Consider the following 21,885-nt stretch of genomic DNA (forward strand, 5'->3'; position numbering starts at 1 on the left):
TTATTGGGGGGAAAAAAACGTCCTCTTTGTTTTTTTCAATTTGGTGAATTAACATTAGTCCAGAGTCTTCAGACTTGTTGTTTTTACTAGATTGCCTCTTATCAGCGTTGGCCTGAGACGGTCCGACACGTCACACACGGAACAGTGACAGAGGAGCCGCAGCCACATTAAATGGTAAATGGCTGCATTTATACGGCAGCTTTTATCAGTTCAGTAAGTTCAGAGTATTTATTTGCCACATGGAATCATACAATCAGAGTTTCTTCATTACACAATCATAAATATCATTCCATGGACAAAAGGAGCAGGAAGAAGAATAAATCTTATAGTTACCTGCCCCTTATTCCTAAACTAAACAAGTATTTACTTAATGGTCGGCGTACAACCTAATTTACACAAATAATAATTTATACCATTATACAAGAAACGCACAATCCAAGAATACATTTAATAATAATAATAATAATAATAATAATAATAATAATAATAATAATAATGAATAAAAGAGAGAAAAAAAGAAAAGATCTCACTATTCAGATCACATTTGATTTTCATACTGACAAATTTCTTTTTAGCGCTTTACAACTTGTTCCTCACATTTTCCCCGTTCACTTCCTCACATTTTCCCCGTTCACTCACACATTCACACACCGACGGCGGAGGCGAGGCTGACCTGCTCATCGGGAGCAGTTAGGGGTTAAGTTAAGTGTCTTGCTCAAGGACACGTCGACACACGGGAGGAGGAGTGGGAATCGAACCGGGAACCTCTGGATAACCAGACGAAGTCCTGCTCTACCTGCCGAGCCACTGTCTGTCTGTCTCACTGTCTGTCTCACTGTCTGTCTGTCTGTCTGTCTGTCTGTCTGTCTGTCTGTCTGTCTGTCTGTCTGTCTCACTGTCTGTCTGTCTGTCTGTCTGTCTGTCTGTCTGTCTGTCTGTCTCACTGTCTGTCTGTCTGTCTGTCTGTCAGTCACTGTCTGTCTGTCTCACTGTCTGTCTGTCTGTCTGTCTCACTGTCTGTCTGTCTGTCTGTCTGTCTGTCTGTCTGTCTGTCTGTCTGTCTGTCTGTCTCACTGTCTGTCTGTCTGTCTGTCTGTCTGTCTGTCTGTCTGTCTGTCTGTCTGTCTGTCTGTCTGTCTGTCTGTCTGTCTGTCTCACTGTCTGTCTGTCTGTCTGTCTGTCTGTCTGTCTGTCTGTCTGTCTGTCTCACTGTCTCACTGTCTCTCTGTCTGTCTGTCTGTCTGTCTGTCTGTCTGTCTGTCTGTCTGTCTGTCTGTCTGTCTGTCTCACTGTCTGTCTGTCTGTCTGTCTGTCTGTCTGTCTGTCTGTCTGTCTGTCTGTCTGTCTGTCTGTCTGTCTGTCTGTCTGTCTCACTGTCTCTCTGTCTGTCTGTCTGTCTGTCTGTCTGTCTGTCTGTCTCACTGTCTGTCTGTCTGTCTGTCTGTCAGTCACTGACTGTCCAGCATGTTGTTTCCTCGGTCAGTTCAATCAAGACCTCATGAATATAATATTGGGGAACGACAGTGGCTCAGGAGGTAGAGCGGTCGCCTGGTAATCAAGGCGGTTCCTGGTTGAATTCCGGCTCCTCTGGGCAGCAGCGTGGCGACGTGTCCTCGAGCAAGACGGCCACCGATGAGCAGGTCGCGTGTAGCCTTTTTACAACGCATCCGCGTGTCCGGCGCTCTGATTGGTCAGGTCATGTGACATGTGCGCCCAATAGCATGTTTGCCCATTTCCGCGTCGAAAAGCCTGCAAACTACCTGGTGTTCTATCGCCCTGCTCTAAGACAAACTCTAACCTTAACCAACTTCGAAGAGTGCCTAAGCTTAACCGGTGTAGAAACTTGCCGTCCTACGATTGGCGCTCATGTCACATGACCTGGCCAATCGGAGCGCAAAACGGGAACCCGGAAACGGCGATGCGTTGTAAAAAGGCTTCAAGCGAGCAGGTCGGCACCTTGCGTGGTCGTCCTCTACGCCGTCGTGGGTGTGTGAACGTGTGAGTGAACGTGTACAAATGTGTGAGGAACAAATTGTGAAGCGCTTTGGATAAAAGCTGTTATGCAGCCATTTACCGCATGAGTTACTTCCTCTCATCAAAGCCAGAAACTGGAGGAGGTAACAGTGAAACCTGTGATGTCATCTTAGGGCTGAGCCCCAAACGTTCAAACGTTCGGACCTTCGTTCGTTACGTCGGCATTCGAATTCTAAATCAACATTCGAATTTAAATCTTTTAATAAAAAAACATTTTTTTTTTTTTTTTTTATATATTTTTGTTATGCGTCTATTCATTCTGTTTAAACCAGGGGTCTCAAACTCAATTTACCTGGGGGCCGCTGGAGGTAGAGTCTGGGTGAGGCTGGGCCGCATCAAATATTCCACACAAAGGGGTTCAAGTATTTATTAAAATGTTTATGGAAATGTATGGTTGAAACATGCAAATGTTCAAACGCACACACACTGATAAGCATTGGAGGCTTTTAACCAGGACCGGACTGGGGAAATCATTCAGGCCAGGAAATATAGTGCGAAATATAGCCCCAGTCAGGCCACTTTTTAAGCAGGGGGTCTGGGGGTCCCCCACCAGGAGATTTTGTGTTACAAAGACTTCATTTCCTGCATTCTGGTGCAGGCATTTTTTTATTTGTACCCTTTAAATGCCAGTGTTTGTGATGACATGACTGCAAAATGACTGTGGAAATCATCTGGGGGGCCGCAAAATATCATCCAGCGGGCCGCAATTGGCACGCGGGCCGCGAGTTTGAGACCCCTGGTTTAAACCAATGGGGTTTTTCTTCACAGTTGCAGTTATATTCATTAAAGAAAGTTGATTTAATAAAAAAAAAAAAAAGACTAATTTAATGACATTAATCACTTTATTCAAATTGAGGATTTAGTTTGAGGATATTTATTTATTATATTTTTTTCGAAAAACCCTGACGAAGTTCGAATCCCAAAAAAGCTGTCTTCTGGGGACGCGGCTCCACATCAGGCGTGATGACGTGGTCTGGACCTCTGGACGCGCTGAGTGGGAGGCCTCTGTGTTGTGGCTCCGCAGAGCGCTGGTTGTGTGAGAGAGGCGTTTGTTCTCACTGATGATATGTTTGGACCGTCGTCTTCTTAGAGGCCATAGGGAGGCATTCTTAAATTGGGCGTGTAATAATTCCCCCCTTCTTTAAGGTGTGTGTGTGTTCTGTTAGGGTCGCCGCGGTGATGTGAAATTTCCCATGATGACTAATAAACTCGTGACAACAACACCGGTATGCTTTATTGTTGGGCCGACTCGGCAGAGAGGGAGGATGGGAGGAGATATGGGGGGGGGAGGGGGGGGGGGAGGACATGCGGCAAAGGGTCGCCGGGTCCGGGAGTCGAACCCGGGACGTCCGCTTTGCACCGCAGCGCAGTTACTTTGATCCCCTTTCACTGCCACACGACAGCCGGTTAACCCTTTCACTGTGACAATACAGAAGGTTAGCCCTTTACTATCACACAACCGACGGCGATGCTCCGTCATTAGCATCATTAGCTCCGCATTTGCGGAGCTAATGATGCTAATGATGGAGCATCGCCGTCGGTCGTGTGATAGTAAAGGGCTAACCTTCTGTCGTGTGGCAGTGAAAGGGTTAACTAGGGGCGTAACGATGCGTCGATTAATCGAAATGCATCAATTCTAATGTGTTCGATTCGATGCATCGATTTGAATATGTTAGAAGAATCGATTATAATCGAAATTATTGGCTGAGTGACTCAGTTCCCCCCCGCAGCCACATTTGTGTATTCAACATTTTTTTGGGGGAATTAACTGATCCTGACTGAAGAATCGTAATCGAATCGTTGCAAGGTCGAATCGTTACTTACACCCATATCTGTCTTTTTAACGCTACGCCGCTACATTGATCCACTGTCTGTCCGTCTACGACTGTCGTTGATACATTTTCAATGACTAGTATCCATTTGTTGGACAGAGTTTAAAAATAAACCAACGGACAGGAATGCGGTCCTCCTCTGGTCCTCCTCCTGTTCTCCCTCTCTCTCCCCCCCTCCTCTGGTACAGATAGATAGATAGATAGATAGATAGATAGATAGATAGATAGATAGATAGATAGATAGATAGATAGATAGATAGATAGATAGAAACTTTATTGCCATTTCAACACTGTTGATTGGGATTTGTCTTGGTGCCACATACAGTACAGACAATGTTAAAAACATACAATATAAAAACACAAGAATACAATATAAAAACACAAGAATACAATCCCCACAATAAAGAGTTTTACACAAACAATTAAAAAGAAAAAATGCAACAGTACCTAAAATAAATTGCTCAGTGTTCCAGTTTAAAGTGCATATTGCCTTAAAGTGCATATTGCCTTAAAGTGCCTGTCGGCTGGTGCTAGCCCTTGTGGTGCAAAGTGCCTGAACATTTGTACTTTAGTTCAGCCTCGGGGTATGTACTGTTTTTAAAACGGGATGTCCTGCACCTGAGACTTTGGAGTCTTCTGCCAGAGGGAAGGGGGTTAAAGAGGTCGTAAGCAGGGTGAGAAGGGTCCCTGATGATCACCTTCTCCCCTTTCCGCCTGATTTGTGTGGCATAAATGGAGGCCACAGAGGGGAGATCACAGCAGATGATTTGTGACGCTGTGCGTACAGTTCTTTCTAGATGTCCCCCATCATGGACGGTGGTGTTTCCGTACCACACAGTCACTGAGAAGGTGAGGACGCTCTCCACAGTGGCTCTGTAGAAGCTGAGCATCGCCTCCCTGGACACACCACACTGTTTAAGCTGGCGCAGGGAGTGGAGCCTCCCTCTCTCCCCTCCTCCCCTCCTCCTCCTCCTCTGGTACAGCCTGGGTCTAGGAGGCCTCCCTCCCTCTCTCCCCCCTCCTCCTCTGGTACAGCCTGGGTCTAGGAGGCCTCCCTCCCTCTCTCCCCCCTCCTCCTCTGGTACAGCCTGGGTCTAGGAGGCCTCCCTCCCTCCCTCTCTCCCCCCTCCTCCTCTGGTACAGCCTGGGTCTAGGAGGCCTCCCTCTCCCCTCCTCCAGCCCAGCAGCGCTGCAGCCTCCGGGGCCTCAGTGCGCCGCTCCGCTAGTCCATAAAGGAGCGCGTCAGCAGAGTTTGGACTTCCGCTCTCTGGCCCCAGAGTGCAGCCTGCCCTGCCCTGTTCTGCCCTGTTCTGCTCTGTTATGTTCTCTTCTCCTCTCTGCTCCTCTCTGCTCCTCTCCTCTCCTCTCCTCTCCTCTCCTCTCCTCTCCTCTCCTCTCCTCTCCTCTCCTCTCCTCTCCTCTCCTCTCCTCTCCTCTCCTCTGTCCTGCTCTCCTCTCCTCTCCTCTGTCCTCCTCTCCTCTCCTCTCCTCTCCTCTCCTCTCCTCTCCTCTCCTCTCCTCCCCTCCGCTCCTCTCCTCTCCTCTCCTCTCCTCTCCTCTCCTCTCCTCTCCTCTCCTCTCCTCTCCTCTCTCCTCCTCTCCTCCTCTCCTCTCCTCCTCTCCTCTCTCCTCCTCTCCTCTCCTCTCCTCTCCTCCTCTCCTCTCCTCTCCTCTGCTCTCCTCTGCTCTGTCCTTCTCTCCTCTCCTCTGCTCCTCTCCTCTGCTCTGTCCTTCTCCTCTCCTCTCCTCTCCTCTCCTCTCCTCTCCTCTCCTTTCTCTTCCTCTCCTCTGCTCTCCTCTCCTCTCCCCTGCTCTCCTCTCCTCTCCTCTCCCCTGCTCTCCTCTCCTCTCCTCCTCTCCTCCTCCTCTCCTCTCCTCTCCTCTCCTCTCCTCTGCTCTCCTCTGCTCTGTCCTTCTCTCCTCTCCTCTGCTCTCTGCTCCTCTCCTCTGCTCTGTCCTTCTCCTCTCCTCTCCTCTCCTCTCCTCTCTCCTCCTCTCCTCTCCTCTCCCCTGCTCTCCTCCTCTCCCCTCCCCTCCTCTCCTCTCCTCTCCTCTCCTCTCCTCTCTCCTCTCCTCTCCTCTCCTCTCCTCTCCGCTGCTCTCCTCTCCTCTCCTCTCCTCTCCTCTCCTCTCCTCTGCTCTCCTACTCTCCTCTCCTCTCCTCTCCTCTCCTCTCCTCTCCTCTCCTCTCCTCTCCTCTCCTCTCCTCCTCTCCTCCTCTCCTCTCCTCTCCTCTCCTCTCCTCTCCTCTCCTCTCCTCTCCTCTCCTCTCCTCTCCTCTCCTCTCCTCTCCTCTCCTCTCCTCTCCTCTCCTCTCCTCTCCTCTGCTCTGTCCTGCTCTGCTCACTGGCTGTTATTCCAGCCCTCTGACTCTGCACTTTGCTAGCAGTAGGGGCTTACGCACGCACACACACACACAGTGTGTACACTACACACATCCACACGCACGCACACACACACACACGCACGCACACACACACACACAGTGTGTACACTACACACACGGCACACACAAGATTTTAAAGGAAACAGAACGTGTGGAAAACAGCCGTAGTTGCACAGCCCCCCCGTCCACCACCTCCCCACAGCCCTCAGCAGCTTCCTCTGCCTCGTCCTCCGGGGGGGAAGTGGGGGCCACGAGGGGGGGGGGGGGGGGTCGCTTCAGGAGGAAGACACCCCCGGGGTCAACCCGCAGCCTGACCTCTGGGTCGCAGGTATAGAGGCTGGGCAGCGGCGATCCAGAGGTCACGTGATGCTAGTTACGCTACTAGTTAGTAGGGGTGGGACGATACATCGATCCAGATCGATATATCGATCTATTATCAATAATCAAATAGGATCGATGCAACGTAAAAAGATCGATTCATATTGCGATACTCTTATTTTGAAAATCCCCTCGTGAGCATTTCCGCCCGGCCGGAACAACAAGCTCAGCGCAGCTCCGTGTGTAGACGTTAGATAGCATTGCTTCAGAGTCCGCCTATTTAGCCCGAAATAAGTGCCTGTTTTTTCCCCACAAGGGGTTAAATGCATCTAACATGCTTTCCATCCTCTCCATTCCTTTATGCCCAATATGTCGCGTTAAATACCGAAATGAACGTTGCGTTAGCGTGAGCTAACTATGCTAAGCACTGCAGCTAACCATGAGAGGAGAGAGGAGAGGGGACTTGGGAAAGAGCAAGGGTGGGGGCACTGGGCAGTCTACCTTTCTGTGGGGGACTGGGTTGCGTGAGGGGCATTCTGTGTGTGTGTGTGTGTGTGTGTTACTGAGGATGGACAGATAATGTTGATATTTAAACATGAATACATAATATATGTATTCATGATCATCATGCAACATAAAACAATTGTAGGAAGTTTGGGAGAGGAAAGGGTTTTAGCTTGCATGTTGTGAGTTCCAAAACATTTTACTTAAAGTTTAAAGCTCAATATATAAAAAGTTAACAGGAGGTCTATTTGTATTAAAAACAATAGATTGTTTTTCATTTAAATGTCTGGAAGAGCTAAAAAATAAAAACATCAATTGATATTTCCGTAGCCTTTTTTTAGTTGATCTAAATGTGACTGATTGTGTTAAATGGGCACATAATATCGCCTCATATCGATCGCAGGCACCTGAATTGAATCGTATCGTATCGTGGCAGACTTTGTGATATCGGCAAATATCGTATCGTTGTCCAAAGAATCGATATCGTATCGTATCGTGATGAAACTGGTGATTTCCACCCCTACTAGTTAGCTTTCCACTCACATTCCATCAGGGCCGCACCGAATAGTTCATTCATAACGTCGACACTCTAATTCTAAATCAACATCACCGTCGGTAATGTATATATTGTGAATGACAGAATGGCTGTATAGTGAAAGTCCATACCCGTGCATGGATCAGTATTCCTTCATACTTAGTTATTATAACCCATATAACTCTGCATGATTGCAATGCTGTATATACCGTATATATATTTCTTTATTCTTAGTACCATATATATAAATATACACATCTGTCTGAACATCAACAATCCTTGTTACATCTGTATTATATAATATATCTAATTATCTATGCATTACATATGTAAATGTATCTAACTCTGTACATCTGATTAGCACTATTACTCGGTAGTACTCATTTATATATTTTATACCCAGTTTAATCACCTGTACATTGTATATTACTATTGCACTTTACTGTTACATTTGCACTTTTAGTTGTATTGTACTGGGGTGGGGGGTCCCCTCTCTCTCGCTCGCTTGCTCGCTCGCTCTGTCTTTGAACATAAGAGAGAGTGGCTCGGTCGATGAGAGGAGGGTTTTTCTAGAGAACTCTCCATGGAAAATGTTGGTCCAAACAGTCGGAAAGGGAATCCCAGCCAAGATTCCACTCTGGATAAGAGAGAGAGAGAGAGAGGTCTGTATATTTGTGTTCTACTTGGCAGTTGGAACCTTGGTAATATGACACCACAGGATATCCAACCCTCTGTCTCTCTCTCTCTCTGTCTCTCTCTCTCTCTGTCTCTCTCTCCGTCTCTGTCCGTCTCTCTTTCTGTCGACCCTCTGTCTCTCTGTCTGTCTGTCTGTCTCTCCTTTCTCTGTCTCTCTGTCTGTCTGTCTGTTTCTCTGTCTGTCTCTCCTCTCTCTCTCTCTCTCTCTCTCTCTCTCTCTCTCTCTCGGTGTCTCTGTCTCTCTCTTCTCAATTCAATTCAATTCAAAAGGGCTTTATTGACATGGGAAACATACGTTTACATGGCCAAAGCCAAAGCCAAACAAAACAATCAAACAGAGAAAACAAAAGGAATCAGTACATTACAGAAGGAATTTCTTGTACAGTCTTTATGGTGGTTGCATTCCGCTGGATGTCCTTTTCTTGTCACAGCAGCTCACAAATCTTGCTGCTGTGTTTGCACATTGTTGTATTTCTCCCAGTAGGTATGGGAGTTTTGAGTTATTGTCCATGTTTTCAAAGTCTCTTTGGGTGTTTGCAATTTGTGGGAAGTATATGTCTCTGATGTCTTGGTATAGTGGGCAGGTTGAAGTATATGTCTCTGATGTCTTGGTATAGTGGGCAGGTTGAAGTATATGTCTCTGATGTCTTGGTATAGTGGGCAGGTTGAAGTATTATGTCTCTGATGTCTTGGTATAGTGGGCAGGTTGAAGTATATGTCTCTGATGTCTTGGTATAGTGGGCAGGTTGAAGTATATGTCTCTGATGTCTTGGTATAGTGGGCAGGTTGAAGTATATGTCTCTGATGTCTTGGTATAGTGGGCAGGTTGAAGTATATGTCTCTGAGGTCTTGGTATAGTGGGCAGGTTGAAGTATATGTCTCTGAGGTCTTGGTATAGTGGGCAGGTTGAAGTATATGTCTCTGATGTCTTGGTATAGTGGGCAGGTTGAAGTATATGTCTCTGATGTCTTGGTATAGTGGGCAGGTTGAAGTATATGTCTCTGATGTCTTGGTATAGTGGGCAGGTTGAAGTATATGTCTTGGTATAGTGGGCAGGTTGAAGTATATGTCTCTGATGTCTTGGTATAGTGGGCAGGTTGTTAAGAAGTGGAGCTCGGTTTCCACCTCATCTTGTGTGCAGTGGGTGCACAGTCTGTCTTCTCTTGGGAGCCAGGTCTGCCTATGGCGGCCTTTCTCGATGGCTAGGCTGTGCTCGCTGAGTCTGTACCTAGTCAAGGATCTTCTTAGTTTTGGGTCAGTCACAGTGCTCAGGTATTCTGCCACTGTGTACTCTCTGTTTAGGGCCAAATAGCATTTCAATTTGCTCTGGTTTTGGGTTGATTCTTTCCAATGTGTCAGATAGTTTTCTTTTTGTTTTCTTATAATTTGATTTAGTCCAGTGTGGCTTCTGTCTGGTGGCTCTGCTTGTGTTTGTGAGCAGAGTCCCAGAACCATCTGGCTGAGTGGGCATCTATCGAGGGTCTCTAATATATCGGTGAGGGCTATGTTGTGGAGTGTGTCTGGGTCACTTTCTTTTAGGTGATTGTGGAATTTGAATGCTCTTTTTTTAATTTTGATGATTAGTGGGTATCTTCCTAGTTCTGCTCTGCATGCATTATTTGGTGTTTTCCGTTGGGTGCAGAGAATGGATTTGCAAAATTCTGCATGCAGAGTCTCAATTGGGTGTTTGTCCCATTTGCTTTGCAAGTGGGCCCCAGACTTCACAACCATATAGGGAAATCGGTTCTGTGACGGAGTCTAATATTTTGAGCCAGATTTTGATTGGAATGTCTAACTTGATGTTCCTTTTTATGGCATAAAAAGCCCTTCTCAGGTCGTTCACAGCTTGGTTGAAGTTCCCTGTAGCACTGATGTTTAGGCCGAGATAGGTGTAGTTTTTTGTGGTTTCTAGGGAAATTGTGTCTAGGAGGAATTTGTGTTTTTGTTGTTGTAGGCTGGGTCTTTTTTGGAATATCATAATTTTAGTTTTGGTTAGATTTACTGTCAGTGCCCATGTCTGGGAGAATTTGTGCAGAAGGTCAAGGTGCTGTTGTAGCCCTTCTTTTGTTGGGGACAGCAGCACCAGGTCATCTGCAAACAGTAGGCATTTTGACTTCTGTGTTTGCTAGGGGGATGCCAGGTGCTGCAGCTTGTTCCAATGTTTTTGCCAGTTAATTTATGTGTATGTTGAAGAGGGTTGGACTAGGGCTGGGCGATGAAACGATAACGATAACTATCGCGATAAATAATTTCCTCGAAATAAACATGAAACGTGGTCGCAAAGTTTCGATATATCGATATTCCAAGCTTGGATATGAGCACACGCACTAACAACCAATCAGTGAAGGAGATGGCCGAGAGCGAAGTAGACCCGGAAGGAGACCCAGAGGTAGGACTCACTCAACAACAAGGCTTGCTAGGCTAATTAGCTTGCACGGCGCTGTTTTATATATTTACGTGCCGAGTATGTGTGTGGCGTGAATTCTGAGGCCACGTTTATAGTAGTGTGGGGTATACAGTGGACGTTGTTTCAATATATTGTGGCGGAAGAGAGTATTTTAGTGTCATATTTATTACATTGTCATGAGATACGCCGCTTGTCGGCTAACTGCTAACGTGCGCGGACTGATGACGACATCAACTCGACTCGAGACATTCGCAGCAGCATAAGAAGTTAATTAAACTTGACAGACATTATATCAACGATAATTATCGATATCGAGTTAAATGAAAATAATTTTATAATTTTATCGCGATAAAGTTTTTGGTCATATCGCCCAGCCCTAGGTTGGACTCAAACTGCACCCCTGTCTAACCCCACGGCATTGAGGAAAGAAGTCTGTGTTTTCCCTCAACCCTCACAGCACATGTGTTGTTGGTGTACATTGACTTTATGAGGTCGTAGGTTTTCCCTCCAATGCCACTATCTAACAGTTTGTACAGCAGAGTCAAATGCTTTTTGGAAGTCAACGAAACAGGAGTATACTTTGCTTTTATTTTTATTTATTTGGTTGTCGATTAGGGTGCTGAGGGTGAGAATGTGGTCTGTTGTACGGTGATTTGGTAGGAAGCCAATCTGTGATTTGCTCAAGGTATTGTTGTTTGTGAGGAAATGTATGAGTCTGTGGTTGATGATCATACAGAGGATTTTTCCAAGGTTGCTGTTGACACAGATCCCACGGTAATTGTTTGGGTCAGATTTGTCTCCCTTTTTGTGGAGCGGTGTTATGAGTCCTTGGTTCCAGATATTGGGGAAGATCCCGGAGCTAAGGACAATGTTCTCTCTCTCTGTCTCTCTCCTCTCTGTCTCTCTCTGTGTCTCTGTCTCTCTGTCTCTCTCTGTGTCTCTGTCTCTCTCTTCACTCTTTCTGTGTCTCTCTGTCTCTCCTCTCTCTTTCTGTCTCTCTTCTCTCTCTCTTCTCTCTCTCTCTCTCCTCTCTCTCTCTTCTCTCCTCTCTCACTCTCACTCTCACTCTCACTCTCTGTCTCATGAAAGGTGGGATAGAACAAAGGCTGACCTCATGATATAATAATCATATTAATAATAATTAAGAATAGCTACATGTTTTATGTCTGATTTAAAAGAATATGTAACGTGAGAAGCCAAACATTTACCATGACTAGTTTGTAGGTAAGAAGCACAGAGTGCTGACGGCAGTGACCAGTTTTAGACGGACAGCACTGTAGCTAAACCTAGTTCAGCACCTGGGTAGGGCTGAGCCCAAACGTTCGAACCTTTGTTCGTTACGTTGGCATTCGAATTCTAAATCAACATTCGAATGTTTTATTTTTAATACAAAAAATAAAAATCTCTTATTTTAATTGTATTTTTTTTTTTTTAATAATATTCTGTTTAAACCAATGGGGTTTTTCTTCACAGTTGCAGATAAAGATTAGGCTACACTAATATAGTATTAAAAGAAACTTATGAGTTATATTCATTAAATAAAGTTGATTTAATTGATTTAGTTGGGCTGGGGCTTCTCCCTGGGCTGGGGCTGGGTCTGGAAAGTTGATTTAATAAAAGAAAAAGACTAATTTAATCAGATTAATCACTTTATTCAAATTGAGGATTTACTTTGAGGATATTAAAAAAAAATATATATAAAAAAAAAAAAAATGTATTCAAAAAAAGAAAATGTTGAAATGTTAAAAAATAAATAATTAAAAACGAAGGTTCGAACGGTCGTTCGAAAAACCCTGACGGAAGTTCGAATCCCAAAAACAGGCTTCGGGGAAACAGCTCCACATCAGGGACAGCGCTGTAGCTAAAGCTAGTTCAGCACCAGGGACAGCGCTGTAGCTAAAGCTAGTTCAGCACCAGGGACAGCGCTGTAGCTAAAGCTAGTTCAGCACCAGGGACAGCGCTGTAGCTAAAGCTAGTTCAGCACCAGGGACAGCGCTGTAGCTAAAGCTAGTTCAGCACCAGGGACAGCGCTGTAGCTAAAGCTAGTTCAGCACCAGGGACAGGCGGACAGCGCTGTAGCTAAAGCTAGTTCAGCACCAGGGACAGCGCTGTGGCTAAAGCTAGTTCAGCACCAGGGACAGCGCTGTAGCTAAAGCTAGTTCAGCACCAGGGACAGCGCTGTAGCTAAAGCTAGTTCAGCACCAGGGACAGGCGGACAGCGCTGTAGCTAAAGCTAGTTCAGCACCTGTGACAGCGCTGTAGCTAAAGCTAGTTCAGCACCAGGGTAAAGCTGTTTCCCCGAAGCCTGTTTTTGGGATTCGAACTTTGTCAGGGTTTTTTGAACGGACATTCGAACCTTCATTTTTAATAAAAAAATATATATATAAAAAAAAAAAAACGTTTTTTTTTTTTTTTTATTATTATTATTATAAATATCCTCAAACTAAATCCTCAATTTGAATAAAGTGATTCATCTGATTAAATTAGTCTTTTTCTTTTATTAAATCAACTTTCTTTAATGAATATAACTCATCAATATTATAATATTAGTGTAGCCTAATCTTTATCTGCAACTGTGAAGAAAAACCCCATTGGTTTAAACAGAATGAATAGATGCATAAAAAAATACATATACAAAAATAAATAATAATAATATATATATTTTTTTAATTATTAAAAATTAAAAATTATAATGTTCTAATTCGAATGCCAACGTAACGAACGAAGGTCCGAACGTTTGGGCTCAGCCCTAAACCTAGTTCAGCACCTACACGCCTACATTAGAACTAGGGATGTTCGATAGTCTTTTTTACCAATATCCGATATACCGATATTGTCCAACTCTTAATTTCCGATACCGATATCAACCGATACCGATATATGCAGGGTTTCCCCCCCCCAAAGAAACTGAATAATTTCAGGTAATTAACATTACATATCTCTTGTCGTGGAATTAACACAACATTATGCATACTTTTTACAATAAATACAATAAGAATTTGTTCTTACTTACTTGCCAGGGTAAATAAAGGTTAAATAAATGTAAAAAAAAAAAAAAAACGTTTATACCGATAATTTCCGATATTACATTTTAATGCCAATATCGGACATCCCTAATTAGAACCTAACATCAACTCTGTCCAACAAATGGATGCTAGTCATTTAAAATGTATCAACAACAGACGTAGACGGACCGACACAGTGGATCAATGTAGCCAGTCGTAGCGTTAAAGATCAAACTACCGTACTTTTCGGACTATAAGCCGCAGCTTTTTCCCCCATTTTTCGACCCTGCGGCTTATATAACGGTGCGGCTTATATGTGGACAAAACCCGAAAATCGAAATATTGCTTTTTTTACTGCATTGAAATGTTATTTATCTGTTCCCTTATTTACTTAATACAACTTGTAAGTTAATTCTTGTTATTTGTCAGACAGTATTGTGTCCCAATGGGAGTCATTCTCTGTAGAGGTGGGAACTTAAAGCTCAATATAAGAACGGCCATGCACCACCACCCACAGAATCGAGAAAGAGCAATCAATCTGTCAATCCTTTCCGTGTCCGGGCCGGGTGAGGTTTCCCGTGTGGGGGCAAATTAAGCCGCAGGCTCCACTCCATACATATGGTAATTAAACATTAAAACACATGCGGCTTATAGTCCAGTGCGGCTTATATATGTACACATCATTCAATTTAGCTGCTGCGGTTTATAGTCAGGTGCGGCTTATAGTGCGAAAAAAGTACGGTAGGCGCTCTAGTACAAATACTGAGCATGATTTTGTAAAATGTCTGGTGTTACTGGTAATACCGGTGTTGTGTCACGAGTTTATTAGTCATGGCAGATTTCACATCACCGCGGCAACCCTACAGTAGGTTAGTGTGACTCGACGTCCACACGGCGGGGGGGGGGGGGGGGGGCAAGAGAGTGATAACAGCAGCTACTGTACCTTGTGTCAATGTGGAGGTAGGAGAGGAGGAGGTAGGAGAGGAGGAGGAGAGGAGGAGGAGGTAGGAGAGAGGAGAGAGGAGAGAGGAGGTAGGAGAGAGGAGAGAGGAGAGAGGAGAGTAGGAGAGTAGGAGAGGAGGAGGAGGTAGGAGAGGAGGAGGAGGTAGGAGAGGAGGAGAGGAGGAGATGAGGAGGTAGGAGAGGAGGAGGTAGGAGAGGAGGAGGTAGGAGAGGAGGAGGAGAGGAGGAGGGAGGAGAGAGGAGAGGAGGAGGTAGGAGAGGAGGAGGAGAGGAGGAGGAGGTAGGAGAGGAGGAGGTAGGAGAGGAGGAGGTAGGAGAGGAGGAGGAGAGGAGGAGGAGAGAGGAGGAGGTAGGAGAGGAGGAGGTAGGAGAGGAGGAGGAGAGGAGGAGGAGGTAGGAGAGGAGGAGGGAGGAGAGAGGAGAGTAGGAGAGGAGGGAGGGGAGGAGAGGAGGTAGGAGAGGAGGAGGTAGGAGAGGAGGAGAGGAGGAGGTAGGAGAGGAGGAGGTAGGAGAGGAGGAGATGAGGAGGAGGTAGGAGAGGAGGAGGAGGAGAGGAGGAGAGGAAGAGGTAGGAGAGGAGGAGGTAGGAGAGGAGAGGAGGAGAGGAAGAGAGTAGGAGAGGAAGAGAGTAGGAGAGGAAGAGGAGGAGGTAGGAGAGGAGGAGGAGGAGGAGGTAGGAGAGGAAGAGGAGGAGGTAGGAGAGGAGGAGGAGGTAGGAGAGTGGAAGAGGAGGAGGTAGGAGAGGAGGAGAGGAAGAGGAGGAGGTAGGAGAGGAGGAGAGGAGGAGGAGGAGGTAGGAGAGAGAGGAGAGGAGGAGAGTAGGAGAGGAGGAGGTAGGAGAGGAGGAGGTAGGAGAGGAGGAGGTAGGAGAGGAGGAGGTAGGAGAGGAGGGAGAGGAGGAGGTAGGAGAGGAGGAGGTAGGAGGAGGAGGAGGAGGGAGGAGAGGAGGAGGTAGGAGAGGAGGAGGTAGGAGAGGAGAGGAGGAGGTAGGAGAGGAGAGGAGGAGAGTAGGAGGCAGGAGAGGAGGAGGTAGGAGAGGAGGAGGTAGGAGGGAGGAGGGGAGGAGGGAGAGGAGGAGAGGAGGAGAGGCCAGTGTGTTGCTCTGATGTGAGCGTCCTGACCATGTTGTCTAACATCACACACAGGGCAGCATTATCTCTTTGTCTTTCTCTGTCTCCCCTGTCTCTCTCTCTCTGTCTCTGTCTCTCTCTCTCTCTCTCTCTCTCCATCTCCCTCTCTCCATGTGTCTATCACTCTGTCTCTGTCTATCTGTATCTCTCTGTCTCTCTCCCTGTGTCTATCTTTCTCTCTGTCTGTCTCTCTCTCTCCTCTCTGTCTCTTTATCTCTCTCTTTCTCTCTCTCTCTCTCTCTCTCTCTCTCTCTCTCTCTCTCTCTCTCTCTCTCTCTCTCTCTCTCTCTCTCTCTCTCTCTCTCCTCTCTCTCTCTATAATTTATTTTCACTTCTCGTTTGTCCTTGGAATTCTTTTATTTTCTCCTTATGTATGTTGTGTAGGACCTCTGAGGGGTTGTGTGTGTGTCGTGCGCGGCCGCCCGCAGTGTGTGTGTGCTCGCAGTGTGTGTGTGTGTGTGTGCTCGCAGTGTGTGTGTGTGTGTGCTCGCAGTGTGTGCTCGCAGTGTGTGTGCTCGCAGTGTGTGTGTGTGCGTGCAGTGTGTGTGTGTGCGTGCACAGTGTGTGTGTGTGCGTGCAGTGTGTGTGTGTGCGTGCACAGTGTGTGTGCTCCTGGCTGTGGTCACTGCAGGAATGTAAAAAGGCTCAGTTCACTCAGAGTCTCGTGAACCTGGTGTTTCACAGAGAGAGAGAGAGACAGAGAGAGAGAGAGACACAGAGAGAGAGAGACAGAGAGACGCAGAGAGAGACAGAGAGAGAGAGACACACAGAGAGAGAGACACAGAGAGCCACAGAGAGAGAGAAAGACAGTGAGACACGAGAGAGAGAGAGAGAGAGAGAGAGAACTGAACTGAACTGTAGGCTCCCTTTTTAACAATGTCTGTCTTTGTCCTGAGCAGGATTCCACCACGGCTGTCTGCCTGGTCTCGCCCTCGCTCTCCCTCGCTCGCCCTCGCTCGCCCTGATGATTCATAACACATGAATCTGTATGTGTGTAACTGTTTGATGCCCTCCCCCCCCCCCCCCCCCCCCCACACACTGCCTTTAAAAACCTCAAACGTCTCTCTTGTGTCGCTGCTGGACTGAAGGACAACATTATTGGGCACGTCGTCAGCTGCTGCAGCGTCCAGAACACATCTCTGTGCTGAAACACATCATCTACTCAAAATGAAATCACACGTGTTTCCTGGCCACGCGTTTCCTTCAGAGAACCCGTCCGTCCGTCTGTCTGGAGGGTTGTTCCTCGGCCAGGAACCAGCTTTTATCCGGTCTCTCTGTCTCTCTGTCTGTGTCTCTCTCTCTCTCTCTCTCTCTCTCTCTCTCTCTCTCTCTCTCTCTCTATGTGTATCTCTGTCTCTCTCTCTCTGTGTCTCTCTCTCTGTCTCTCTCTCTCTCTCTGTCTCTCTCTCTCTCTGTGTATCTCAATTCAATTCAATTCAAATAGGCTTTATTGGCATGAAATATTAACATACTTATTGCCAAAGCAAGTTCAACATACAAACAATAACATATATATTAAGCAATAAAATATCATATTAGTAATAACAGTAAGGACAATCAGCAAGAAACATATTAATTTACAAAATAGTCACTCGATCGGGTAGTCATTTTTCAAGTGTGGCCACTCAGATACATTTACAGGGCTTGTTCTCTTATTTTGTGACAACCGTCTACATATTTTGCAGCTAATGCTGTACACTGACTTTTCTCCCCACACATGTATAGTAGCTTTTGGTGATCAGGGAGATGGATAAACTGTGCATCAATTTTGTTTATTTTATCAAAGAAGACTTCTCTTAGGTGTATCTCTCTATGTCTCTCTGTCTCTCTCTCTCTATGTGTCTCTCTGTCTCTCTCTCTGTGTATCTCTCTCTGTGTATCTCTCTCTATCTGTGTCTCTCTATGTGTATCTCTCTGTGTATCTCTGTCTCTCTTTCTGTGTGTCTCTGTCTCTGTCTATCTCTCTGTCTCTCTCTCTGTCTCTGTGTGTCTCTCTCTCTGTGTATCTCTGTCTCTCTGTCTCTTCTCTCTCTGTCTCTCTGTCTTTCTCACTGTCTCTCTCTCTGTCTCTATGTGTCTCTCTCTCTGTGTATCTCTGTCTCTCTGTCTTTCTCACTGTCTCTCTCTCTGTCTCTATGTGTCTCTCTCTCTCTGTGTATCTGTCTCTATGTCTCTCGGTCTCTCTGTATCTGTCTCTGTCACTCTCTCTCTGTGTCTCTCTGTCTCTTTCTCTCTGTCTCTCTCTCTCACTCTCACTCTGTATCTCTGTCTCTCTGTATCTCTCTCTCTCTCGTCTTCAAGCGTGTTGACACGGAGGACAGCCAGGAGGACCCACGTGTGTCCTAGTTACTGGACAACAATGAGTCAGAACGTGCCACAGGACACATTATCTTATCTACTGTGTATCATTATGTGGTCATTGTGTTTGTTAAGAGGCTTAAAATCTCCTCTATTAAACCCGTATCACTCTCTCAGGGTAAAGCGGGCCATGGGCCGTACTGACCAGTGCTGATTAGGTTGTTTATAGAGTTAGTTACTCTGACCAGTGCTGATTAGGTTGTTTATAGAGTTAGTTACTCTGACCAGTGCTGATTAGGTTGTTTATAGAGTTAGTTACTCTGACCAGTGCTGATTAGGTTGTTTATAGAGTTAGTTACTCTGACCAGTGCTGATTAGGTTGTTTATAGAGTTAGTTACTCTGACCAGTGCTGATTAGGTTGTTTATAGAGTTAGTTACTCTGACCAGTGCTGATTAGGTTGTTTATAGAGTTAGTTACTCTGACCAGTGCTGATTAGGTTGTTTATAGAGTTAGTTACTCTGACCAGTGCTGATTAGGTTGTTTATAGAGTTAGTTACTCTGACCAGTGCTGATTAGGTTGTTTATAGAGTTAGTTACTCTGACCAGTGCTGATTAGGTTGTTTATAGAGTTAGTTACTCTGACCAGTGCTGATTAGGTTGTTTATAGAGTTAGTTACTCTGACCAGTGCTGATTAGGTTGTTTATAGAGTTAGTTACTCTGACCAGTGCTGATTAGGTTGTTTATAGAGTTAGTTACTCTGACCAGTGCTGATTAGGTGGTTTATAGAGTTAGTTACTCTGACCAGTGCTGATTAGGTTGTTTATAGAGTTAGTTACTCTGCCCAGTGCTGATTAGGTTGTTTATAGAGTTAGTTACTCTGACCAGTGCTGATTAGGTTGTTTATAGAGTTAGTTACTCTGACCAGTGCTGATTAGGTTGTTTATAGAGTTAGTTACTCTGACCAGTGCTGATTAGATTGTTTATAGAGTTAGTTACTCTGACCAGTGCTGATTAGGTTGTTTATAGAGTTAGTTACTCTGACCAGTGCTGATTAGGTTGTTTATAGAGTTAGTTACTCTGACCAGTGCTGATTAGGTTGTTTATAGAGTTAGTTACTCTGACCAGTGCTGATTAGGTTGTTTATAGAGTTAGTTACTCTGACCAGTGCTGATTAGGTTGTTTATAGAGTTAGTTACTCTGACCAGTGCTGATTAGGTTGTTTATAGAGTTAGTTACTCTGACCAGTGCTGATTAGGTTGTTTATAGAGTTAGTTACTCTGACCAGTGCTGATTAGGTTGTTTATAGAGTTAGTTACTCTGACCAGTGCTGATTAGGTGGTTTATAGAGTTAGTTACTCTGACCAGTGCTGACTAGGTTGTTTATAGAGTTAGTTACTCTGACCAGTGCTGATTAGGTTGTTTTAGGGCTGGGCGATATGGCCTAAAAATAAAACCCCAGATTATTTTTAAAAAAAATCCGATTTACGATTTTAATCGATTTTCTTCTCTTGAGAGCTAAAAAAAAATGTTTTTATTTGACACAAAAAAAGTATCAAGCCAAGATGAATGTCCCTATTGGGATTAATAGTGCAATAACCTGCTTTTTCATCAAACTTCACTTAAAACAAATAAAAGGTGCCTCTTGATCATCAATCAAGAATGAATTTCCCTATTGGGATTAATAAAGTGCAAATCTAACTTTCACCAAACATCACTTCCCCCCCTCGCCTTTTGTGTTCCAGTCCTGAAGGCTTTTCCAGTGATGTCATCCTGTTGCATCATCTCATGTCTGTCAGCAGAGTGTGACGTGATCTGATCAGTGTGTCACCACTCTCACCTGACTCCTCTCTCTCTCTCTCTCCTCCCCCCCCTCTCTCTCTCCCCCCTCTCCCCCCCCCAGGTTCATGTGTGCTCAGATGCCCAACTCGGTCCTTGAGAGCATCAGCATCATCGACACTCCTGGTATCCTGTCAGGAGAGAAGCAGAGGATCAGCCGAGGTCAGAGGTCACACACACACACACACACACACACACACACACACACACACACACACACACACACTGTATCCTGTCAGGAGAGAAGCAGAGGATCAGCTGAGGTCAGAGACACACACACACACACACACACAGAGACACCACACGCACACACGCACACACACACCTACATGCACACACACACACAGAGAGAGAGAGTCAAATACGCTCTACGCTCGAGGGCTAGATCCACAAAGAATGGATTGCACGGTGCTAATTGCACACTTACTTACAATTAGAGCTGCCGCGGTATTGATATTTTCCTTACCACACAAATTTGCGTAATATTTCATACCGCCGCAATATAACCGCAAAAAATAAATAAATTAAAAAGAAGTTGGAATGCATTTTTTTTTTTAGTAGTCTACTCTTTATAGCATATAGCCTGCCTCTAGTCTAAATGTCTATCTTTAGAGGATGACTTTGCAGCATGAATATTGTTTGGGATTCGGCAAGCACGCATTCGTTATTGAAAGTGAAACACGGATTTGAAGTCTCCCCTCTGGTCGTGCGCCGTTCACTCTGTGTCGCGAGCAGGGGTGGTAGGCTGGTAGCGCCCGGTGGTTACCCCCCCCCGACCCTCTCTTCTTCTTATTATTATTATTCTTATTATTATTATTATTATTATTATTATTATAAAGTTACTACTTATGATTAACAAAGGCATTCGTTTTGTGGCATTAACGTTATATAGTTACACGTTCAATAACATCAGCGTATTTACCGGACCATAGCAAGGCAAGCATTACTCAATTCATATCTCAGTTCCTTCCTTTGCTCAGAGCGTGCTGAGTTGTGCCCAGGGGAGGAAACTAACTTTTTGGCTTACCAGCCAACTGGCGAGTATCTGATTTTTTTTACCAGCCAAACAGATTTTTTACCAGACAAAAAAAATCGCTAATTGTGATAATTACTTCTTTGTATGTCAAGCCGTGTCAATGTTGTGTATGCATCTGGGTAGTCACACTGTGCCTTTAAGACAGCACGGTGGTCTTACGACAGTGCTGTGACGTACCGTCAAGTGTTGTGGTAACGTCAGTTGGGTTGGTGTGCTGTTGTCTGGTTGAGCTTAGCTAGCCCCTTTCGTGACTGCGATGTGCAAGCCAGGGGCTTTTGAGCATGAAATAAAATGTCTAACCTTACGTCGTAGTCCGGTGCTTTTTCGGAAACATTATAGTCATAACAGATACACCTAGCTGGCTGCTTTGAGCACACGGGGCTAACGTTAGCTAGCAAGCAGCTATATAAGTAACGCTAACTAGAAGCTAACCACTGTATACAGTTCCAGTAGACAACATTACACCTCTGATTTAAATGTGTCCTTAGTAACTTATACTCGATGGTTGTACTAGGGTTGGATGCAGTTCCCCGTTGGTCAGTCTGTCTGTTTTCCATCTTCTGCTGTGTTTAACGTTATCTGTTTGCGAGTGCTCCTGATGGCTAGCCTAGTAGTACCGCGGGACTTTTATTATTATATGTCCGCGGGTTGGCCAGTACTGCGCAAACGTTTATTAAACATTATATGTCCGCGGGTGGTCTTGTGCAGTGCTCTCGTGGCACAGTGTCAACTAAAGCGAACACTCAGAAGACGCGCACCGTTTGCCAGTGCAGTGATTGCAGAATGTTTTATTTTTTTGTATACTCGCCAGACTGGCGAGTGGTCTTCATGAATCACTCGCCAAACGTAAAAAATACTCGCATTTGGCGAGTAAAGTGGCCTAATTTCCTCCCCTGGTTGTG

The 21,885-nt window shown here is 45.4% G+C and overlaps 1 protein-coding gene across 1 annotated transcript in view; it reads left to right on the forward strand.

Moving 5' to 3' along the window:
* ehd1a (EH-domain containing 1a) overlaps positions 1–21,885 on the forward strand; it is a 68,659-nt gene that overhangs the window by 14,269 nt on the left and 32,505 nt on the right. Inside the window, exon 2 of the mRNA XM_084331344.1 lies at positions 20,012–20,109. Within this exon, the coding sequence (XP_084187470.1) occupies positions 20,012–20,109 (98 nt within the window). The remainder of the gene's footprint in view (positions 1–20,011; positions 20,110–21,885) is intronic.

The sequence above is a fragment of the Notolepis coatsorum genome, assembly GCF_963971535.1.
Source record: "Notolepis coatsorum genome assembly, chromosome: 16".
Classification (NCBI taxonomy): domain Eukaryota; kingdom Metazoa; phylum Chordata; class Actinopteri; order Aulopiformes; family Paralepididae; genus Notolepis; species Notolepis coatsorum.